Source organism: Calliphora vicina, chromosome 2 (genome assembly GCF_958450345.1).
Source record: "Calliphora vicina chromosome 2, idCalVici1.1, whole genome shotgun sequence".
Classification (NCBI taxonomy): domain Eukaryota; kingdom Metazoa; phylum Arthropoda; class Insecta; order Diptera; family Calliphoridae; genus Calliphora; species Calliphora vicina.
Genome location: NC_088781.1, coordinates 45,520,975 through 45,547,030, shown reverse-complemented (window position 1 = coordinate 45,547,030; position 26,056 = coordinate 45,520,975). Strand labels below are relative to the sequence as shown.

The following is a 26,056-nucleotide window of genomic DNA, read 5'->3' as shown; positions in this document are numbered from 1 at the left end:
CAGACTACCGTCTCATACTCAGACTACAGTCTTATACTCAGAATACCGTCTTATACTCAGAATACCGTCTTATACTCAGTCTACCGTCTTATACTGAGACTACCATCTCATACTCAGACTACAGTCTTATACTCAGACTACAGTCTTATACTCAGAATACCGTCTTATACTCAGACTACCGTCTTATACTCAGACTACCGTCTTATACTCAGACTACCGTCTAATACTCAGACTACCGTCTTATACTCAGACTACCGTCTTATACTCAGACTACCGTCTTATACTCAGACTACAGTCTTATACTCAGAATACCGTCTTATACTCAGACTACCGTCTAATACTCAGACTACCGTCTTATACTCAGACTACCGTCTCATACTCAGACTACAGTCTTATACTCAGAATACCGTCTTATACTCAGAATACCGTCTTATACTCAGTCTACCGTCTTATACTGAGACTACCATCTCATACTCAGACTACAGTCTTATACTCAGACTACAGTCTTATACTCAGAATACCGTCTTATACTCAGACTACCGTCTTATACTCAGACTACCGTCTTATACTCAGACTACCGTCTAATACTCAGACTACCGTCTTATACTCAGACTACCGTCTTATACTCAGACTACAGTCTTATACTCAGAATACCGTCTTATACTCAGACTACCGTCTAATACTCAGACTACCGTCTTATACTCAGACTACCGTCTCATACTCAGACTACAGTCTTATACTCAGAATACCGTCTTATACTCAGAATACCGTCTTATACTCAGTCTACCGTCTTATACTGAGACTACCATCTCATACTCAGACTACAGTCTTATACTCAGACTACAGTCTTATACTCAGAATACCGTCTTATACTCAGAATACCGTCTTATACTAAAGACTACCGTCTTATACTCAGACTACCGTCTTATACTCAGACTACCGTCTTATACTCAGAATACTGTCTTATACTCAGAGTAGCGTCTTATACTCAGAGTAGCGTCTTATACTCAGACTACCGTCTTATACTCAGACTACCGTCTTATACTAAAGACTACCGTCTCATACTCAGACTACAGTCTTATACTCAGAATACCGTCTTATACTCAGAATACCGTCTTATACTCAGACTACAGTCTTATACTCAGAATACCGTCTTATACTCAGTCTACCGTCTTATACTGAGACTACCATCTCATACTCAGACTACAGTCTTATAATCAGACTACAGTCTTATACTCAGAATACCGTCTTATACTCAGAATACCGTCTTATACTAAAGACTACCGTCTTATACTCAGACTACCGTTTTATACTCAGACTACCGTCTTATACTCAGAATACTGTCTTATACTCAGAGTAGCGTCTTATACTCAGAGTAGCGTCTTATACTCAGACTACCGTCTTATACTAAAGACTACAGTCTTATACTCAGACTACAGTCTTATACTCAGAATACTGTCTTATACTCAGACTACCGTCTTATACTCAGACTACCGTCTTATACTCAGACTACCGTCTTATACTCAGACTACCGTCTTATACTAAAGACTAGTCTTATACTCAGACTACCGTCTTATACTCAGACTACCGTCTTATACTCAGACTACCGTCTTATACTCAGACTACCGTCTTATACTTAGACTACCGTCTTTTACTCAGACTACCGTCTTATACTCAGACTACCGTCTTATACTCACACTACCGTCTTATACTCAGACTACCATCCTACACTATTTAGTCTTATACTGATATAGTTATATATTCAGACTATAGCCTTATACTCAGATAACTTTAATAATTTTGTACATTTGTATGCTTTATTGATTTAACTTTTTTTAAACCTCTCTATATAAAATCCTTATTCTAAAACAACCTTGAGGAAATTACAAACACAGCCCAGGATAATTGTCTCTTTGTCTGCTTGCAAGCTGGAAAGAGAGTATATTTATTATGGTAGCTTAAGATAAATTGTTGTTAATAGTTTTTCATTCTCATTTTCATCTTTATTTAATATAAAAAACCACAAACATTTTGTTGTTTTTATTGTTGTGTTATTGTAAATATTACAGCACACAGCATACAGGACCCAAGACAAACGTATGAAACAGGATCCTTACCAGTCAGTTTTGTATGAGTGTTGATATAAAACACTTATAAACTAAATTATATGTAGATTAGGATGGCCCTTAAAAGAAATAGTCAAGATTTCCTAATAATATAGTTACGAATTTGCATTAGCGGTTTACAAACATGTTGATAGCATGCATTGTAAGTATGGCAACACTAAATGTTTAAGCTGCTAACATTAACATTGAAAGCTCTAGAATTCGAGTACTCTAGTTTTGTCCGTTAAGAACAATCGAGGCTACTCGAATGAAGATGACACTGTGTATGAATAGTAACTGCGGTAGCAGTAGCATCATCAGAAACGTCTTTAAGCTATCACAGAATTATTTAAAATTATTTTGGTGCTTAATGAGAATTCAGAACTCTCTTGTCTAGAATACCTCTGAAGGATTTTCATACAAATTTTATTTTTATTGTTAACTGGGATCTTGTGTATTTATTTTATTTGTTGTCATTATCATTGTTCTACTCCTCCTCCATTATCTTCATCATCATCAAGTACTCATGTTAAATATTATTGTGTGTAAAAGAATTTTTTGTTTTAATTGTTCTTAAATTTTGTATTGTTTATTTAAGTATTAGTTTTATTAAATACAAACATACATATTTATTTATTTATACAAGTATATTTGTGTAGGTGTTAATATTTGTATTTGTGTATATTTAATTTAATAAAACAAATACACTTGTCAGTAAATTAAATTCCTTTTAAAAAAATATTCAAGTGTTTGACTTTTTAAATTAGACATCAAAATGCCTTTGTATTTCATAAAATAAAGTAAAATTCTGGTCTTCAATTTCAATAAATTAAATAAATAGCATTTAAATACTTAAGTTATTTAGCTAACTACTATTATTAGATGGCAAATATTTTGTTTTATTTTATTTGTGTCTGACAGCAAAACTCAGAGACAGTCATTGAATTTTTGTTTTAAAGAATTTAAATTAAATTTTAAAGATTTTAAAACATGTTGTTAACATTATTAAATACAAATCCATATAAGCAAGAATCAAAATTTAATTGTTTAACGCAAATTGTACATACAAAACTTTAATTTCTTGTCACAATATACAACAGTTTTGTAAATTTCTCAACTAAAAAAAATAAACTATCAAAATAACAAGACAAACGAGACAAGCAATTTAAGTTGTAAAAATATAAATAAACTAAAAATAAAAAAAACTAGAATTAAAATTAGTTAGTTGACCAAATAACAGTAACAACAGCAATAACACAACCGAAAAACTATGTACCGGAGAAGTTGGTTCAGAACTTTGTCAAAATGTCATGTTAAACAAAGTGTTGCACCCTCGAGGAAGGTTGGTTGGTCTTGTAAATTAACTTTAACTACCTACGAAAATATGTGGGTGAGTGTCTTAGATAGAATAGAAGGAGTAAAAAGGGGAAAACCACGAATATAAGAAAATTAGCAAAAAACATTTCACACAACAATAAGTAATAAAATATAAACTTTGCCTTTAAAGTTTAGGAGACACTTTTATATAAAAACAAGTAAGAGAGCTATATTCGGCTGTGTCGAATCTTATACACCTTTCATCAAATTATACTTTAAAAAACAAATATTAAATATTTTTTGGTAAAAAAAATTACAAATTTTTTTTTAAATTTTATGAAAAAAATTATTTTTTTAATTTATTATTTAAAAAAAATATGACAAAATCATTTTTTGGTAGAAAAAAAAATTCGGGTTACAAAATATTTTTTACCGATTTGGACCCATTGTAGGTCCAACTTCCTATAGCCTTATATAGTATGTACATCGTTGCAATGGACTTTCAAATATCTATCATTACATATCCATATTGTCTATATTAATGATTTAGTAATACAGATATAGGTAAAAAAAATAGCCCAAAAATCGAGGCTGTCCCGGTTTTTTCCTTATGTAGGCCGATTTTCTCGATTTTAAATAGCAACCGAGCAGTTAGAATTACCGATATATTGATGTATTAATCATGTTTGTAAGTTATTTTGGGACTAAAGAAAGTTGATTTCAACAGACGGACATGGCTATATCGTATTTGTATATAACGATCCAGAATATATATATTTTGTGGCTTCGAAAATGAAAAATGTAGAAATTACAAAAGGAATGACAAATACAGTCTTATACTAAGACTTCAGTCTTATACTAAGACTTCAGTCTTATACTAAGACTTCAGTCTTATACTAAGACTCAAGTCTTATACTAAGACTAAAGTCTTATACTAAGACTAAAGTCTTATACTAAGACTAAAGTCTTATACTAAGACTAAAGTCTTATACTAAGACTAAAGTCTTATACTAAGACTAAAGTCTTATACTAAGACTAAAGTCTTATACTAAGACTAAAGTCTTATACTAAGACTAAAGTCTTATACTAAGACTAAAGTCTTATACTAAGACTAAAGTCTTATACTAAGACTAAAGTCTTATACTAAGACTAAAGTCTTATACTAAGACTAAAGTCTTATACTAAGACTAAAGTCTTATACTAAGACTAAAGTCTTATACTAAGACTAAAGTCTTATACTAAGACTAAAGTCTTATACTAAGACTAAAGTCTTATACTAAGACTAAAGTCTTATACTAAGACTAAAGTCTTATACTAAGACTAAAGTCTTATACTAAGACTAAAGTCTTATACTAAGACTAAAGTCTTATACTAAGACTAAAGTCTTATACTAAGACTAAAGTCTTACACTAAGACTAAAGTCTTATACTAAGACTAAAGTCTTACACTAAGACTAAAGTCTTATGCTAAGACTTAAGTCTTATACTAAAACTTAAGTCTTATACTACAGTGTTATAATAAGACTATAATCTTATACTACTCCTATATACTCGAACTACCATATTGTAATCTGACGAGCTTTTTGTTATCAGACTGCCGTCTTATACAGCGAATACCGTCTGAAACAGATACTGTCTTATACTCATATACTCAACTGCTGGGTCATTCATTTAGAAAAAAGGCGTGTAAAACAAAACTATAATGTATAGGAAAATTATAGAAACAAAAAGAATAAAACGATGATACAGTTATGCCAAAAATTTAGTTCTTTTCGCATTTTAATTGCACCCAAAACAATGCAATTGTCCCAACATTTTGCTACCAGATTAGTGTAGGCAAAATTACTTTAAAGGTGTGTTATAAAAAGCCAAAATCTCATATTAATTCCCATCTAAAGAATTTCAATTGCAATTTAAAAACAAAATGCAAAAGTTTACTCACAAATCTTTTGTTTCTATTCTAACATCTAACATATTTTTGTCATTTAGTCTAATATTTCTTTTTTTCTTTGTCATGTTCGTTCTAGTTCCTGCCATGGGTAGTGGTTATTTGAGGCTTTATGGGGATATTCCCACACAACAAGTACAGCAGCAACAATTATGGCATCAACGTTACATACGAGATGTGGGCGCTTCACTGTCGGCCAGTTTGCACCAGCAGCAGCAACAACAAAAGGAAAATCTCAAAGATTCTTTGCAGCAAAGTTCTTCCACAGAAGTCTCGTTGGAACAACCACAAGGTATTGCAAAGCAAAACAAACTAAAAAATAAACTAAACACATGCTACTAAATTGTAATAATAGTTTCCTTTTTTTGTTGCTTCAACAAAAAATACGGAGATAAAGTGTATGAAAACAGAACAGAAAAATATGCAAGCTTGTTATCTCATTTTTTTTTTACAAGGTCCTTTAATTTTTTAACTTTCTATTGTTTTCATTTTCATTACTATTTGCACCAAAAAAAAAAAAAAAACTACATTCACTTTTGCCATTGATTATCATGATGTTGTTTGTCTGTCTGTCTGCTGTGTGGAACTTATAAAACATTATTATTATTGTTTTTGTGTGTTTTAGGCCAATGTCTATTGGATGGTGAATATGTGCCAGAAACTACGGTATTCTGTGAGAAACAAGTGGGTTGTCGTGCCATACAAAAAACAGGACACTGTTGTCCTGATTATAAATGTGGTAAGTTGTTATTGCTTTTACTTTATAGCAAGAAAAGAAATGGAAATTGTGTACTCATAGCGAAGTTAAAAATGGGGTTGAGCGGGACCAACTAGGGGCTTCAAAGCTTCGTAATAGATATATGGTCTTATACGATTAGCGTCTTATACTCAGATTAGCGTCTTATACGATTAGCGTCTTATACTCAGTTTAGCGTCTTATACCCAGATTAGCGTCTTTTAATCAGATTAGCGTCTTATACCCAGTTTAGCGACTTATACTCAGTTGAGCGTCTTATACTCAGATTAACGGCTTATACCCAGTTTAGCATCTTATACTCAGATTAACGTCTTATACTTAGACTACCGTCTTTTACTCAGACTACCGTCTTATACTCAGACTACAGTCTTATACTCAGACTACCGTCTTATACTCAGACTACCGTCTTATACTCAGACTACCGTCTTATACTCAGACTACCGCCTTATACTCAGACTACCGTCTTCTACTCAGTCTACCGTCTTATACTCAGACTACCGTCATATACTCAGACTACCGTCTTATACTCAGACTACCGTCTTATACTCAGACTACCGTCTTCTACTCAGACTTCCGTCTTATACTCAGACTACCGTCTTATACTCAGACTATCGTCTTATACTCAGACTACCGTCTTATACTCAGACTATCGTCTTATACTCAGGCTACCGTCTTATACTCAGACTACCGTCTTCTACTCAGACTACCGTCTTCTACTCAGACTACCGTCTTCTACTCAGACTACCGTCTTATACTCAGACTATCGTCTTATACTCAGGCTACCGTCTTATACTCAGACTACCGTCTTCTACTCAGACTACCGTCTTCTACTCAGACTACCGTCTTCTACTCAGACTACAGTCTTATACTCAGACTACCGTCTTATATTCAGACTACCGTCTTATACTCAGACTACCGTCTTCTACTCAGACTACCGTCTTATACTCAGACTACCGTCTTATACTCAGACTACCGTCTTATACTCAGACTACCGTCTTATACTCAGGCTACCGTCTTATACTCAGACTACCGTCTTATACTCAGACTTCCGTCTTATACTCAGACTACCGTCTTATACTCAGACTACCGTCTTATACTCAGACTATCGTCTTATACTCAGGCTACCGTCTTATACTCAGACTACCGTCTTATACTCAGACTACCGTCTTATACTCAGACTACCGTCTTATACTCAGACTACCGTCTTATACTCAGACTATCGTCTTATAGTCAGGCTACCGTCTTATACTCAGACTACCGTCTTATAGTCAGAATACCGTCTTCTACTCAGACTACCGTCTTATACTCAGACTACCGTCTTATACTCAGACTACAGTCTTATACTCAGACTACCGTCTTATATTCAGACTACCGTCTTATACTCAGACTACCGTCTTCTACTCAGACTACCGTCTTATACTCAGACTATCGTCTTATACTCAGGCTACCGTCTTATACTCAGACTACCGTCTTCTACTCAGACTACCGTCTTATACTCAGACTACCGTCATATACTCAGACTACCGTCTTATACTCAGACTATCGTCTTATACTCAGACTACCGTCTTATACTCAGACTTCCGTCTTATACTCAGACTACCGTCTTATACTCAGACTACCGTCTTATACTCAGACTATCGTCTTATACTCAGGCTACCGTCTTATACTCAGACTACCGTCTTCTACTCAGACTACCGTCTTCTACTCAGACTACCGTCTTCTACTCAGACTACCGTCTTATAGTCAGAATACCGTCTTATACTCAGACTATCGTCTTATACTCAGGCTACCGTCTTATACTCAGACTACCGTCTTATGCTCAGACTACCGTCTTATACTCAGACTACCGTCTTATACTCAGACTACCGTCTTATACTCAGACTATCGTCTTATAGTCAGGCTACCGTCTTATACTCAGACTACCGTCTTATAGTCAGAATACCGTCTTCTACTCACACTACCGTCTTATACTCAGACTACCGTCTTATACTCAGACTACAGTCTTATACTCAGACTACCGTCTTATATTCAGACTACCGTCTTATACTCAGACTACCGTCTTCTACTCAGACTACCGTCTTATACTCAGACTATCGTCTTATACTCAGGCTACCGTCTTATACTCAGACTACCGTCTTCTACTCAGACTACCGTCTTCTACTCAGACTACCGTCTTCTACTCAGACTACAGTCTTATACTCAGACTACCGTCTTATATTCAGACTACCGTCTTATACTCAGACTACCGTCTTCTACTCAGACTACCGTCTTATACTCAGACTACCGTCTTATACTCAGACTATCGTCTTATACTCAGACTACCGTCTTATACTCAGACTACCGTCTTATACTCAGACTACTGTCTTATACTCAGACTATCGTCTTATACTCAGACTACCGTCTTATACTCAGACTACCGTCTTATACTCAGACTACCGTCTTATACTCAGACTACCGTCTTATACTCAGACTACTGTCTCATACTCAGACTACCGTCTTATAGTCAGACTACCGTCTTATACTCAGACTACCGCCTTATACGCAGACTACCGTCTTATACTCAGACTACCGACTTATACTCAGACTACCGTCTTATACTCAGACTACCGTCTTATACTCAGACTACCATCTTATACTCAGACTACCGGCTTATACTCAGACTACCGTCTTATACTCGGACTACCGTCTTATACTCAGACTACCATCTTATACTCAGACTACCATCTTATACTCAGACTAACGTCTTATACTCGGACTACCGTCTTATACTTAGACTACCATCTTATACTCAGACTACCATCTTATACTCAGACTACCGGCTTATACTCAGACTACCGTATTATACTTAGACTACCGTCTTATATTCAGACTACCGTCTTATACTCAGGCTACCGTCTTCTACTCAGACTACCGTCTTATACTCAGACTACCGTCTTATACTCAGACTTCCGTCTTATACTCAGACTACCGTCTTATACTCAGACTACCGTCTTATACTCAGACTACCGTCTTATACTCATACTACCGTCTTATACTCAGACTACCGTCTTATACTCAGACTACCGTCTTATACTCAGACTACCGTCTTCTACTCAGACTACCGTCTTATACTCAGACCACCCTCTTATACATCAACTAGCTAAAATATTTGTGATCTCAGAAAGAAAAATTTTAAATTTGTTCTGCAAAAATTCAAAATTTTAAACCATAGTTTCATGAAGTAGTTTCCCTATTTTCTATCACTTAATTGGTCACGTTAAAACCTCTGTCGTTGGCCTCTAAAACGTTTTTAAAAAAACACAAACTGCAGCCAATGATGAATGATGTTTATCGTTGCAGGAAGATACCTAGTTAGAGGTTGATACATACATTTTAGGGGTAGAGGAAATTAATATAGCAACTGAAACATGTTCTATGTTACCATTATATAATATAGTCCATAACTTTTGTTTTAGCAATGCAAATATTTGTTTAAACATTTTAAAATATTCTTAGTAAATTCTATATTTTTTTCTTCCCCCTTGTTCTGCCTACAGATTGCCAAAAGGATGGTAAAACTTATTTAAATGGTGATAAGTTAGTAGATCCGGAGACACCATGCACTGTTTGCTACTGTCAAGGTAAAGTGTGAAAGTTTCACTTACACTGGCAACAACAATATGGTTTTTTTGTATTTGTTTTACTATGTATAGTAAAAGTACTCATAGTACTTGATATTGTTGTAGTTGTTGCCGGTGATGGTGGTGGAAATGTCTATCTGGCTGTAGTAGTCTATCTTACAACACATGGCCTGTGGTTATTAAATGCAGTTTTTGTTAAATAAAATTTGTGTTTTTTTCATTTAATTTTCTTATGTGTAGGAGGAGAAATTTTATGCAGTTCTGTTACTTGTTTCCATCGTGATGATTGTACGCCCAAATATATACCAGGTGTTTGTTGTCCAGAATATGATAATTGTCCAGGTAAGTTTTGCATAACAAAAATTACTTATTCGTTTTATTTTTATTTTACTTTTTTTCTCAAATAATATTTGTCTTGCTGTATGTGCAATTGAGTTTAGGTGCAATGAGTGTTTAGAATTGACAAATATGTGCATATTTTTAAGACAAAACAAAATATGTTGTGTTTTTAATGCAAAGCAGGAAAAATATGCTGCAGTTTTCAAATTATAGCAAGTTTGAATTAAAAATTTATTAAATTATAGTTTGAACTTGTGTTTTGTAATTTAAATTACAAGTTTATTTAATGAAAATATTATAAATTTGCTGCATATTTCAAATTGCACTGTATGTTAAAGATTTGTATTCTTTAAACAGAGTAATAATGAATAACCTAATTCACCTTTTTATTAAGAGCCTAATTTTGTAAAAGTAAATAGCAACAGTAAGACAAATACTAAAGAATACTTGAGAAACCGCAGAACAAAATGTACTTTTTTTGAAAATTTAAAAATTTTGGGAAATTAAGGAGATTTCAGATATTATAAAATTTTGTACCAAAAAATCAATTTGTAAAAAAAATTCAAAAAAGTACCTTTTGTTCTGCCACTCCTCATTTAAAATTAAAGTTATTTAAGTTTATTTACTTAAATCCTTACTGATACTTATATTTCCCCTTGCAGTCGCCACCTCTGAATCAACGGCCAATAAAACTCTAGCCATGACCTCAACCACCTCAAAGCCGGAAATACATCAAGCGGAAAATAATCCAAAAATAACCATAAAAGAGATCACAAAACCTATAGAAATTCGTATAACAGACGACAATAAAGCCATACCCATACATCAAATGCTCAAGCCATCGACAACATCCACAACGACAACAACAACCACCACCCCAAGTACAACAAGCACAACATCCACCACAACAGTGCCACCACCAACATTATCAACCACAATATATGCCGTCTCAACAACACCAACACCCCATCACACAGATGCTATAAACCTAGACCACAACCAACAAACGGGCGAAAGCTTTGAATACATTAGTACAGACAACCACCAACACAAGAACGGTGTAGTTACGGCCAAAGGCCAAATTAATAGTGGCGACACTTTAAAACTAAGTGCTTCTGTGGCATATCCCTCCACGGCATCGGCTTTAAGTTCTACATTTTCGACCTCAGATTCAAGTTTAGAAGTGGAAGACCCTGTGCCCGCCTTATCGGTATTTAGTACTCAAGGTTTGCCCGAAGATCCCAGTAAGGTGAACATTAAGCGAGAGTATTTTATTACCACTGAGGGTGTAGCTAGTGGTGCTGGAGCAATTTTTGATGGTTTCGGTAGTGGTGAATATCCAAATTCAGAGCTGATCTACACTCAATCAGCTCAAGGTCAACAGGCGGCTTTTAATACGGGTTTGCAGCAGTCATCGGCAGAATTAGATCCTGATACAGCGGGTAGTGATAATATTTATCATATTATATTGACCACTGATGGCCCCAGATTAACTTCAACCTCGGAAAATTATTTGGCGCTGAAGGGAGTTTCAACAACAGAGGGTAAGTAAGAGGGGTGCATGAATTTTTTTCATACAAAAGAAAACATTCTGGAACATCAATGTATTAGGCATACAAATTCGATGATTTTAATGTTCAAATCAGATTGAAATAAAACGTATTCGAAATATGTACAATATAGAAAATTTTTCGGATATTGAATATTTTCGAATTTTTAGAATTTTTTATTTTAAATTTTCAGAAATATAATATTTGCGAAAATTTCGAATATGGAACATTTTTCGAATATAAAATATTTTTGAAAATATTCAAAAATGTTCCTACATTGAAAATAATCTTTACCAAAATGTTCGAATAAAAAACAATTTTCGAAACATTTCAATACTACAATATTCGAATTAGCAAAAATATAGAATTATTTTCATATAGAAAATATTGTCCATATCCTTTCAGGTTCACCCTTTGATGACCTCTCAGCCAGTTCCTTAAATCCTCTAGACACTAACAACAATTTGGACACAAACAACAAAGATGCTCCCACCACAGAGGGGCCCTCGAAACAGGACTACTACCACAAGCCATCTACCGAGTCAGCACAACATCAACATTTAGATGATGAAGACTCTGCCATACCTCCAGAAAGTAATCCAGCTTATCCTTCTCTACCCGAAGATGATTTTAGTTTGAGAGACAATAATTTCCAAATCAATGATTCGGATGATGTAGGCGATGAGCCCAGGAGTATAGGAGGTATTCACAGCATAGCCGCCACCTATGAAGCTTTTAAAAGCACCAAACATTTAGATGATCATACGTATGGAAGTGGTAGCGGTAGTGGAAGTGGCATGTTGCTAGATGAATTAGTTAATATAATGCCTTCAGCTACCACAGAGGGTAGTGGTGGAGAGTTAATGATGCAACAACAGTCCACGGAAAATTATGATAAGATGAAATCGGCCGAGGTAATACAATTAATGTACTCTGCTGAGGACTCTTCAGAGGAGACCAGAATAACCAATACAAGTGATTTTAAAATGGCTAAAGACATGCCTCAACATGCCATGAAACTAGATGATACATCTTTAGAATCTGCCGAAGCTAGACAACAAATGGAATTTGAAATGGGTTCGGGATCAGGTGAAATAAAATTCGCCAAACAACAGAAAGAAAGAGAACCCACTACGGCAAGACCAAATAAAAAATCAGCCGATATAGATATAGATGGAATGCAAGATGCTTCGGGCAATGGTCCCCAGGAAGATCCTAAACTGGATGTAGAAAGTTTGAAACTAGATGAAACAGCTGATGATGCTGCCGATAAGGCAGCCAAAAATAATATATTATCGGTTAAGATACAGCCAGCACAAGATAAACAATTGCATGATGATTTGCATTAAGAAAAAGAAAAAAGCTCAACTAAAAACCGAAAATAAACTACAACAGTAAGCAAGAGAGAGATAGAAACAAGAGAGCCGTTAATGAGTATTTTTTTTTTTAATTTCATTCAACCATTTTATTTTTTTAAAGCAAATGTAAATACAGACAAGATTTATTAAATTTATTATACGAACTAAAGAAAATGAGTTATTAAATTTTATTTAGAGACTGTATTTTCAAAAGGTTTTAATATTTAAATTAAAGCTTAAAAGCTAACATTGTTACATTTAGCAACTTTAATTTTTTAGTTTAAGTTTAAACTTTAACGAGAGCAAAAGCTAATTATTAAATTAAGAGAAATTTATTTAAACAAAAAAAAAACAAGTCATTGTTGCAATATTTTAAGCACTAAAGAGTAAAAACGAACACAAACTAATAAAGCTGGGCTCTCAATATGCAATAAATTCATATATTTATAGAAAAAAGCTTTAAAGCTTTGAACGACATTGTGTTTAAGAGAATAAAATAATTCTTAAATTTTAAAATTGTGTCCAGAGTGCCACAAGTTTTAGCCACGAAGACAGGTTGCAAAGGAGATTAAAAGCTTTCTCAATTAATTTCTTAGTTGAAAAACATCTGACGCTTCAATTGTAACTTGACTTTAAAGCTTTTCTATTATTTCTCTTTAATTAATGCAAAAAAAAAACAAAAACTTCCAAAAATTTATTTTAGATTTCTTTTCATTTAGTCTCAAACTAAACATTTCTTTTATTTAACCATTTTTTCTTTCTTTACTATTTACGATTTAGGAAATTATTACAAAGATTATCATGATCATTATTCAAATTTGTTTATTATTATTTCATCATTTCGATTTTTCCATTTCTTTATATTTTTTTTTGTTTGTCTTCGGCATAAAAGCTTTTATTTTATTTGTCATTTAATCATTAGACTGAATTGAATAAAAGTTTCTTTATTATTATAATTTTAATTAACATTATTTTAAACCCCATACTTTTATAAACATTAATTTAAATTCATACATACTATTTAATTACATATTATTAAATAATATTTTATAAAATAATATAATTTAAACAAAACAAAAAAGTCATTTCTTTTAGGTATTTTTTTTCTTCTTTTTTAGTTTAAAATTAAATCATTGATTTAATTATTATATCATAATTTCATTAATTTTTAACATTGAATCAGCACTTATTTAATTAAAAACAAAAAAAATAATTCCTTTTAAACCTCACCCAACCTTATCCTCGTTTCCTTATTCCCTTCCCGATCAATCATTTCATTTTAATTATACAGCGCAAAGTTCATTTTAGTTTTTAAATAAAATTATCATAAATTTAATTTGCTTTTAAGTTATTTTTTAAAAAATCATTTAAATGTGCATTAATTAAGTTTATATTGATTTTTGCCTAAAATTATAATTATGTAGTAATTATTATGAAAATCTAATGAAATGAATTTGTAAGTTAATTAATTGATTTTAGTAAATAAAATATAAATAAAAAAAAACAAAACAAAAACAAAGTTTTTTAATTAATCTAGAAATTGGAAAGCTTTTAAAACCCTGGTTGGAAGGACCAAAACAAAATTCTTAAATAATAATAATTTTGTCTCAATCTTGTGTCACTACAACTAAAATTATAAATCCCTTCAAGTTTCCTTAATCGCTTTATGTAGAACCATTTTTTTCTTTGAAACATATCTGACCCTTCTTCAAACCTTTAAGAACCACTGACTGACAAGATCATCTCATAACACCAACTAAGTCAATCACATATACATATCTTGCTACTGTAATTTGGAAGCTCAATTAACAAAAAGAGGAAACCAAAACAAAGTAAAACAAAAACTGAACCCAGTTAATCTAAATTACTAACCAGCCACCTTTGGCTCCATCATCTTCATCATAATTAATCATGTGATAATAAGCCTTTCATTTGGCTTAAACCAGAAAAAAAACCAAAACTTGGTCACAATTGCTATTACCCAACAAAGGTTGTTTTTTTTTTTTGGTTGTCGTAAGAGGAAAAATTAAAACACACACAGAATGCGATCATTATATGGAGAAGCAAAAATTAAATTGAAAAAAAAAAACTGAAAAACGAAATCAATTGAAGGTAGTCGAAACTAAAATACAAAATCAACAGTCAAATAAAAATCAGCAGCAGCATCTTCATTTTAACATTACGTTTAATGTGACCAACTATTTAATACGTAAGATGGGGGTATATTCTGGGTCCTCACAAGACTCTAAGACGATCTAGCTATGACCGTCCATCCGTTGAAAACACTATAGTGCCCAAACGAAAGGAGCTAGTTGGCTGAAATGAAAATGGGCAATATCGGTGCATGATTTCACCTTGCCCCCACACAAATGTCCTTCCCGGAATACTGTTTGAGCAGTCAAAATAGATTGATTATGCGGCCATCCTGATCAAAATTTTCAGAAATTAGTTCCAAGTACTCTGAAATTATAATGTAAAGTATGGCGAAAATCGGCCATCATTTGTCCCTAGTCCCCATACAAGTTCCCCCTCAGAAAATTACTTGAACATTCATAATTGTCTTATAATAATTAATATCGTGATGAAATTGGACTAAACAAGTTATATATGAACCTAAATCTCTTTATCAACTTTTGTGAGGATCGGTTCATAATTAACCCTAATAACCCCTATATCAGAAAAATATTTTATTGTCACATATTGATGGTGAGTATTAAAAATTGCTTATTTGTACCCAATAATCATTTTTATAGTCAAGCAATTGAATTACAGTTGTATAAAAGTATATTTCGATAGCATTCTCCAGGAAACATAAATTCAAGCCGTATGTTTTTTGTTTGAAAAATAAGTATGGGATATATTTTGTAGCTACAACTGTACAAAATTCAGAGATCTGATTCACATCTGTGATCACAGCTACATTACATTCGAGATCTTCAGATACTTTCAATATCTACATGTATAAGTCTTGGACCAATTAGGGAGAACGGCAAGTATTACCAGTATTAATCTTAGGGTACTGCTACACGTTCAATATATATTGTGTTATTTGGATCGCGATCCATTGTAATGGATCAAGCAAAATTAGGTTATTCAGCGATTTGGATCGCGATTCATCAATACTGCATGCTACACGTTCAATAAATATCGCGATAGTGGATCGCGGTCAATATATATTAAACGTGTAGCAGTGCCCTTATACAGAGGGCCTAATCCAAAATTCATAAGAACAATGACAAAAGCACCATGATATAAAACAATTGAGAACTTCCACATATTGGTAAAAGTCGAGTTTAGAAAAATCAAGTAGATTCGAATCTACTTGATCAATCCGCGTATACTGAATTGGTAATTTTTACCAGAAGACGGTTGGATGGGAAGCTAAATACCTTGGCGTAATTTTTGGATTTTAGAGAGTCAAATGCACCTAAACCGAACTTTGATAAAACCTTTAAGATCTTATTACCGACTAGAGATGATGGAGCTGCGAACATTATTCTACAGGTTGACGCGATCACAGTCTACTCTGATGTTACAGAGACGGAAACGGGCACTGACTAGGAGCTTTTTTGTTATAAACTTGGCCTCTTGATTCTACCTGCACCGTTATCTGGGTTAAGACAGTCCGATCGGTTCATTACTCTGTTCAAACGTAAATCACAAAAGCTTATGCGACTACTTAATGGATTATTTGTCGGACATATTGGTCTTAGATACCTCCAACTTACCTATGGTAATTGAAATGCATAGCCTGTCCAGGTTCTTCAAAGGTCAGCTTCCTTCGAAATCTTCTTTACCACAGAGCTGTCTTGTATCTTTGGAATATGTTTGTTAATGGGCGAAGATTCTAATAGAGGATTCGACGAGATAAACGCTTCGGCTCTAGGTGGGCTAACGACTTATTATAAAGCAGACATGCGCAGCCCATACCACAATTGTGGAAAATCAAATCACACGTATTCTTATGCTCTTACATTTTAGTAGTCGTTGTCCACTCAACGAGACAACTAGGAATATGCATGAGTACTGGTGTATGACTTTTTATTTATTTTTTCAGTTTTTGTATTTGTGTGTATGTAGGTGCACTGAATAAAATAAAGAATTGAATTGTTGGTGAGAGTATGTGTATTGGTGAGAGTAATTATTTTTGCGCATCTCTGTTATAAAGTAATACAACAATGCAATCTAACGATGAATTCGTTGGCTCTATAAGTTAGGACTAGCTACTGAGTATAATTCGGCGAGATAAATACTTCGGCTCTCTGTCGTCTAACGACTAGTTATGGGTAATGTATGCAATCCGAGGAGATGAATCGGCTAACTACAACTTATTGGCTAATACTAGCTAATGAGTACAATCCGACGAGATAAATGTTTCAGCTCTCTGTCGGCTAACGACTAATTATTGGTAAATATAGTTATGGATGAAATCCGAGGAGATAAATTCTTCAGCTCTCGTCGGCTAACTACAATTTATTGAATATGACTACCTAATGAGTACAAACCGACGAGATAAATGCTTCAGCTCTCAGTCGGCTAAATACGGATTTTAACTACGATATTAGTGCGAAGTAAGAACTATGACCTCTATGACTTCGATTCTCGCCTCTCTTGCACGACATATTATTTGTTCTTTCACCAATCAGAATAATTGGCTTCATAGGCTTCATAGGCTTCTTGGGTTCCATATTACATTTGCTGACAAATGCCTAAGAAAGCAGTCATCCATTAACTAATCTGTAGCGCAAAGAGTACTAAGACAACTGGTACTATTCATGCTCCTGTTCTGTTTCATTGACGAATCTTTCCAATTTTGTAAGAGTGCCATTAAGTTCTCTCGGAACCACAATAAGCACAAAGTCATCTGGATTAGAGTGGCATATTTGAATTACTCACATTTTTAAGGTTTCACAATAGGCCTCTAAAAATAGATAGATATATAGGGCTGTGTACTATAGAAGTACACTTCCACCCGTAGACCCGTACAATCCATTGTGATACACTTTATAAATGTAACCCGGTGTGATCTTAATGGGAATAGAAGAAATGAAATAGAAGAAAAACAAGAAAGAATTCAGGTGCCATAAAGATAAAGTGAAAAACCCAGTCCAAAGAAAAATAAGAAAAAAATCGAAGGCCAGGATATATGATTAGACTGGGATTTACATAACCCTTTACCTAAAAAAAGACAGCCTATTCCCCTGATAAAGGATAATAGATTTCCTAGATCATATCTACCTATATCCCCCAGCTCATCTTTCCCCTAACCAATTTTCCCTGAGACCCTGTAGTTTAGGAAAGTTACACAGAATATGTTCCACTGTTTCTAGTTCCTCAATATTCTCTCACATCCTACAGAAGTCCTGTGTGCCCATATGCCAATGAAGGCTCCAATAGATCATGCTAGCCTGACCAGGTCTAATTGGTCAGGCTCGTACAAAATTTTCGTGTGACCTAACCACTTTGGTTCTACCAGAGAAAAGTCTAAGCAAGTTCCTAGCCGCCACACTTACAACATAGTCCTCAATTGGCAATAAGTTAAGTATTATATCCAATACTGTCTGAGGTATGCTACCAATGACGCCAGTTATGCCAATCGAAGCACATCTCTGAACTTTACTAAGTATCTTCCTATAACTACTTCATTGCCTTCCACCAAACCGTGCAATCAGAAGTAATATTGGGCCCTACAACCAATGTGTAAATCCTGTTTACAATACCGGGCCGTAGTCCCCAATTCTTTCCAATAGAGTTCCTGTAGGTGTAATTTGTTTTTAAGGAAGGACCCTCTATTCAAGTCAGTCAGTGAATTTTAATATGTGCATATCCTAATTGACTCTACATAGATTACAAAGAGTCAGTGTGATAGCTGGTCCAAAGTAGTCAACGCATTGCATTCACATAAAGTGTCACTTTAAATTTAAGTATTGGTTGTATAGATTTTACAGATTCTAGTCCATAATTTATTAATAATAGAGTTTACAGAAATTAAAATTAAGCTGACATAGTGGTATAACATTTTAAATTCAGTAGATTTCAGTAAACTCAATTATTGAAATCCAAAATTTGTACTTTCATAATATAAAACTATTTAAAGAATAGTGATAATGGTATTTATGATTATATCAGTAACGGAAATTGCAGTTATTTCGGTAACGGTAGCCAAACTTACAAATAATGTACATACATTTTGAAAATTTAAATTTGAAGAGTTAAAAAATGTAAAAATATGAAAATTCCTTGAAATGAATGAACCAACAATTAATTACCGTGAAATCGATATGCAAAACAACACAAAATAATTACCTAGGAGCAGCTAAATTTCGAAGTCAATGAAGTCAATAAGTTTTGGTGTTTTCTACACCATTTCCACTTGTATTTCAGAATACAAATGGAAATTTCTGAAATACAATTGGAAAATTCTGAAGTATAATTGGAATATTCTGAAATACAATTGAAATTTTCGGAAATACAATTACAAAACTTCTGAAAGTTTTCCAAAATTATGCAAAAGTATAAAAATTATCAATATTTTTATTTGTCGATTAAAAAGTGAAAGATATAGTTGGTCACAAGCTCCAAGATGAGCCAGTATAAGATTTTAAAGAAAAACACAAACAAACATTATCATGATGATGATGAGTATGAGAAAAAATTTACAAAAAATAAAAAATAAAGTAAACGAGTACAACATGATTTACAGCATTTCCAGCAAAAGTAACAAAAATACACATAAAAATAAAACTGCAACAATAATAAACATAAAAAATAATGTAGAGGCCACAAGTACTATTACATAATGCAAAGAAACAACAACAAATTTAAAACTTAAATTAAAAAAAAACACCAACAAACAAATAGCCATGAACATAATAAATTGGTTAACAAATAGGATGTGTATTTGAGCAATAGAAGCAACACTGGCACATAATGTTACACTGTCTCTAAGTTGGAATAGTTAGGCACAAATAATTAAATTAAATAATAATTAGACAATTAATAAATGAAATAAATAAAAAAACAAATACGTAATAGTTTAAATTTAACTTATTAATATGCAATAGAGGTAATAATTTCACTTATGCACAATCCTACACATGTCACCAAATGTCAATCACTTGTAGCTGTAAAAAAAGCAACAACTAACAATAACAAATGCCTGAAGCAAAACAAAAACATAAGACAATAACAAAGCCAAGTGGTAAGTAAAAACAACAAAAATAGGAAGAAATTATAACATGATTTCTCAAGCATAAAAAACAACAAAAACAATGAACAATTGCAGAGATTGTGTTTCACGTGAAAGTGAGAGTGAGGGTAAAATTAAATGAACAAAAAATGCTAAACAATAGATTTGATTACAAAAACAAACAAAACAAGTTTCCGTTATATATTTCAGGAGCATCCATTTTGTTTTTTTTAATGAATTCATGTTTCTACTTAAATTTACAAATAAAACTCTTTGGTTACAATAAAATTTTTTCTAAATTATTTATTTTAAAACTAAACAGAAAAACATTAACAACATAAAAATAATACAATTTGAAATAACAAAAAAATTAAAATTTAACAACAATGTTTTCGTAGGCCACATCTGGGTTCGAATCCCAGTATTAATTAGCCATATTTCGAGCATAAATAACAATGAAATGTAATGAAAGAGGTTTAATGTTTCGCTTTTGTTTTTTTTTTAAGGATACAATAACAGTTTAATTAATAAATTTAATTTCTACCGATTTGATCTACTTGAGCCTGTAAGTTGTTGATTACCTCCGAGGGAACTTGATCGCCTAAGATTTCAAACAGATTGATGCGTTGATTGCCGGGTATTTGTTCGTAGGCTCCCAATTCAATGCCCTCTTGCACATTTTGGATTTGAGCATCTTTGGGTATCAGGAAGGTTTGTTGAGCTTGACGTATGGCCTCGTTGGTGTAGGCAGCACCCTCACGTTGTTGGGGCAGACCATAGGCGAAGGCCACGATGGCCAATACCGCAAAACACACAGCAAAAGATTTCATTTTGAGTAAATTTTTTATGATTTTTAACACTGCGAATAGAAATTTTATGAAATTATTTCAAATTTTATTTTTTATTTCCCATTTAACACTTTTTTAAATTTTTTTTTATGGCACCTTTTTTATGATGATCTTACCTTATGCACGTTCCACACGTTAATAATACCAGTTGCTGGTATTTTACCACTGTTTATAGACTTTTTGGTCAAAATCTCAAACACTCTTTTGCTCTTTGTTGTATTCATTTTGTTTATTAACTTATTTTTTTTAAGAGAATTGTTTGCTGTTCATTTGTTAACGTTAAACAATTACAAATTCATTTCAATATTGTGTTTTTTTAGTTTTTTAATTCCATGTCATTTTTGTAAAGTTTTAGTTGGTTGAGTTTTTTTTTATTTTTTGCAATAAACGATTATTTTAATAGTCTTTTAAAACCAGACTCATCTTCAATTCAAAACACGTTAATGTGGTGAGTGTGTATTTTAAAATTATTGTTTTTACTGCGTTTTTTTTTTAAATCTCCATAAGGAAAGTCTTTCAAAAAAGTGGTCACATCTTTGTAGTTATACGGTTTGTTAATTGCAGCGAGTCTTAAAGTTAATCCAAATTTAGAAAGTACTGTACTGCAATATTCTAAATTTCGAATAAGTAATATGAAAACAGTTTTTGAATTTCAGATTACTTTTTAGGAGGAAAGTAAAAAAATATAAAATAAGTTGACAAAGGTGGTAAGTCAGTAATATATTCAAAGTCAAAAATAAAATCGAATTTATTTTTATTTAAATAAATTCGATTTTGAATCAAATAATTTAAAAAGCATATGATAGATAACACTGTACAACAAATTGAGACTTTTTGATTGGAAGAGAATAGCGACCCTATAATTCTGAAAGGGCATGTTGAGTAGATCATTTTTGTAGAATAAACTTATAGTCCAGCCGGTCTGATTTTTTTACAGAGGGTAAAAATTTGACCCTTTTTTGATCGAAGGGATCATTATACTAACTGCAAAAATGGTGTAAGTTAATTTCTGAGTGAATTCTTATTGTCAGAGTTATATTGTGGAATTTTATGGTGATAAAAGGGTCAATTTGACCCTTTCTTCGAGAAAATTAAAAAAAAAAATCCTTTCAAAAAAGACATTTGAGGATTAAAATATTCTACGAAAACGTTTGCCGGAAAATTTCAGTGGGGGTCTCCAAATATATAAAAGTTGTAAATAAAGCTCTTTACGCTTAATTAGCAAAATTAAACGCCACTTCGGGTCTCACATTTCGGTCAGACCAAGTATGGTCTGACTAAGCGGAAATTTAAAATATAAATAGTCCTTAAGAAGATCTACAAAAAACATGATAACTGTTGGTTCAAGAGATATTTAGGTTTTTTTTGGTTTTTTGGATATGGAGGGCCTATGTAGGGTCGAATTTATCGAATAAAATCAAAACAACTTGCTAACAGTTATCTCGTACGTATAAAAAGTTACATGCATCAAAACTTGGAACATGTAAAAATGGCCGTATTTTTTCGTTTTTCCCAAAAAAGCCACCATATTTTTTCTTTTGTAGAAAAAAAATTTCTTCGGGACTATATAAATTTTGTATATGATTCCAAAAGAGAACCTAATGAAAAAGCATGTGAAGTAAAACTTGGCTCCCTTAAGCGGACCTAGTCGCCCCCAGAGTTATCCAAACTTTGCAAATTTAAAAAAAAAAATTAGGTTTGAGTAAAAAATTCTAAAAAGGTAAAACATCGATCCTCGTTAATGCTCCATATTTATATAACTCTATATCTTATTTAAATACAAAAAGTTATTTCACCATCACACGGTAAATAACGTCACAGTATTCACTTTTCTAAAAAAAAACTCAGTTTTTGGAAAAAAAAATTCCGTTTTAGGAATTTTGGTATTTGGAAATAAAAAATTTCAAAAATTATAATTCCGTTGATTTAAGGACATTTGGCTACATAATTACATGACGTCCGAAAAATGTTTGGTTGCTTCAATCGAAATTCTTCTTTATACGCCCAGCAAAAATTTTGTGAATTTTTGTAATGACAACTAGTTATTTCATGCATTCCTTTGTAAGGAGTGGTGGTTACCCAGCACATTATTTTATTTACTAGAATAAGTACTTATTTTTATACAGGCTGGTAATGAACTTTTGCATTTAGCACAGCTATCTAGTGTGTTTGACTGGAAAACGGCAGGTTAGTGGTTCGCCACCTGTCAAAGCCATTAATTTTTTTGTTCATATCATATTCATTTATATGTTGATGTTAAAACTATTGTTAACTTCCAATAAAATAACTCGTACATGGAGCAGTGAGTTAGCAGCTTGACTTTCAAACACAAGTAAATAATGTGACTGTTCGATTCCCACACAAGGCAATATTTTGTTTGTGTTTTTTTTAGCTACATATTATTGTTGTGAATTTACTACTTATTTCTCAACTGATTGTAAGTACATTTGTAAGCTTGACCCCTGAATTTTTTAAAAATCTCGAACAACGGTCAAATAATAAGTAGTTATCGCTTTGCTCCAATTATACTTGCTGGCTTACTAGGTAAGTAAAGTTTTTGCTGGGCGCTGACCGAATCTGTTTTCCCTGTGTATAAAATTAAATTTGTTAAAAATATAATGTGAATTGAAAAAGATATATGTATGTATTTTGGAACGAAATACGTTTTTGTTTCAAGATTTAACTTAATAGGTCCTCTTAAGTCTTTAAATAAAAATATAGACATTATAAAATTTGGACTGATTAAAAATACGAGTGTGACTAGTTCGGACATATACCACTATTATATTATAAACAATGAACCAACATTGGAACTCCAAAAAGAACGTAGTATATTTCTATTTAAGTGCAGGCAAAACTCTATGAAAACTACTTATTCAAAAACCTATACCAGTTTACTTAATTTAGTATTAAAAAAAGTCCGGTAATGAAAGCATTTTTCTATTGTTTAGCGGGAATGGAAAAAGGTCCAGAAACCTAGGAACTCTAGTCACATATGATAACTTCCTGCATATCCTGAATATTTCCAGCCACTACAAACAATGTTGGGCGATCTTCTCGAAAATACTACAACTGCGAAAGATGACCACATATGAATTCGGGGGGAAAACTGATAATACCAGCAGTACATGTTGCAGAAAAGATCTCTTATTAATAGGGACTATAAAATGTTATTTAACGAATATATAATGGTTTAAATTAATTAACATCAACTGAATAATGGAAAATCTTTAGATTGCCCATATTCCTAAAATGTCAGGCAGGTTTATTTGAATTATTATGGGGCTTACGGCCCTTTATTTGCATAAAAATGCTCTAAAATTCCTACTGTTTGCCTTAAGTCACATAATTCTCTGCCAATATTTTAGAAATACGAGTTTAAAATTTAAACTGTTTACGATAGAGTAGCAACTTCTTCAAATATCAACAAACAACCAACCACTTGGATCACATTGACTTTTTTTATTGCATTAATCTGACCTTTCATAAGAGCTGAGCTAGTATACCTATAAAGTCTTTTAAAGACTTATGGATCACATTACATAAACAAAAATGTATCAGCCACTCTTCAATATACGAGTACAAGTAACAATTGAAGTACACTTAAAAAACAACTTCAAATTCATCTTCAAAATGTACTCGTAACCTTCCTCCTTTAAGACCCCTAAATCAACCATAAACAAACAGCTTTTAAAAGCAAAGCGCTCACCCACTCGATAATACTGTCGCTCGCTAGCTGGCTGAATGACTGACTGGCTACTTAACCTCCAATTTATAATTTCTAAGTTGTGTGCATTTAAGTGCCGGACAGACGGAATGAACGACAAGTATTGTAGCAACAAACAAAATTATTACAAAGTATTATTCAATATTTATAATGATGCTTCCAGTTTGTTAACCATTTTTACCGAATATAATTTATAATGAATGTAGTACTTTGGATTTACGTAATACTGACAGAGTGCGTGTTTAATGAATGTCTCTCTGCTAAAGGAGGTTAAACTGACCAGCACAAAGAAGCCACTCAACATTGGACTGTTTTTGAAGAATGAATAAAAATTCATTTTCCAAATACTTGCACAACGGTTTATGTAGATGGTTTTTTGGTTCAAGTGTAATTCAGTCAAGGGAGAGGAATATTCATTTAGACAATTATGAGTTCATTGAACAAAATTGGTCAAAATAATCAATTAATATTTATTAAAATTATTAATGGTATTCACTTATATATTGTTTAATAGTTTACAACTCTTAAATAAAAATTTAATTAAAAGAACAGACATGATTTGCCGTACTTAAGTTGAAGATTAATTATTAATTACGAGCTGTCAATCTATCAGTAACTTATAGATTGACACTCTGATTTTACCAAATGTACATTTCTAAGATCAATTAAAATTTACTAGGTTATCTATTAAAATATACAGCCCAATTATGAAAAAAAATCCCCGGGAGTTTTTTCCCCTTTTTCTAATTTTTCCTATTCAAATTCTATGTTAAAAAAAAGAAAAGGCAAAAAACTCCAGGGGAATTTTTTTTCATAATTGGGCTGATAATAAATTTCAACTCAACACATGGAAGGAAGAACTCGTAAAACTACATCAAGACTACTGTTCGCATACAACTTGGCCAAAGAACATTTAAACTGATCAAATACTTTTATCTTTCCCGATGAATCCAAATACAATTTAAGAGACAGTGATGGGAAGACGTCCGAAGGAAAAACCATAAACGCCAAGTACACAACTTTGGCGGTGGCAGTGAAAGTTTGTGGTTCCGATACCAAATCTATCTGGACAAAATTATAAAAAAAACAAGTCAAGCCCGACCATATAATACCCTACACTAAGTAAAAGAGCAAAAACATTTTTCTTTTAAAATTTCCGATCACCATGAAATTAGGTCGTGTGATTTATGTCTATATGAAAGTTATTTATGGTGAATTTTGTGTGTATACCAACATTTTAAAGTGATTTTCGGAAGCGGGTCTATATAGGAGCTATGACTAATTATGGACCGATCGTAA

General features: G+C 32.7%; 2 protein-coding genes across 3 annotated transcripts in view; one reads left to right on the top strand and one right to left on the bottom strand.

Moving 5' to 3' along the window:
* LOC135951854 (uncharacterized) overlaps positions 1-13,384 on the top strand; it is an 88,729-nt gene extending 75,345 nt beyond the window's left edge. Inside the window, exons 2-7 of one of the 2 annotated variants that reach the window (XM_065501588.1) lie at positions 5,449-5,661; positions 5,995-6,108; positions 9,663-9,746; positions 9,987-10,088; positions 10,748-11,629; positions 12,041-13,384. In XM_065501588.1, coding sequence (XP_065357660.1) covers positions 5,449-5,661; positions 5,995-6,108; positions 9,663-9,746; positions 9,987-10,088; positions 10,748-11,629; positions 12,041-12,984 — 2,339 coding nt within the window. In that variant the 3' untranslated portion in view covers positions 12,985-13,384. The remainder of the gene's footprint in view (positions 1-5,448; positions 5,662-5,994; positions 6,109-9,662; positions 9,747-9,986; positions 10,089-10,747; positions 11,630-12,040) is intronic. The other variant, XM_065501589.1, reaches the window with a different exon arrangement.
* Positions 13,385-20,454: 7,070 nt separating this feature from the next.
* On the bottom strand, positions 20,455-21,208 carry LOC135951127 (uncharacterized). The gene is made up of 2 exons (XM_065500711.1): positions 21,147-21,208; positions 20,455-21,041 (listed from the first exon to the last, which is right to left on the bottom strand). Exon 2 carries the CDS (start codon positions 21,010-21,012, stop codon positions 20,716-20,718), a length of 297 nt encoding a protein of 98 aa, XP_065356783.1. The 5' UTR covers positions 21,013-21,041; positions 21,147-21,208; the 3' UTR covers positions 20,455-20,715.
* Positions 21,209-26,056: the final 4,848 nt, after the last annotated feature.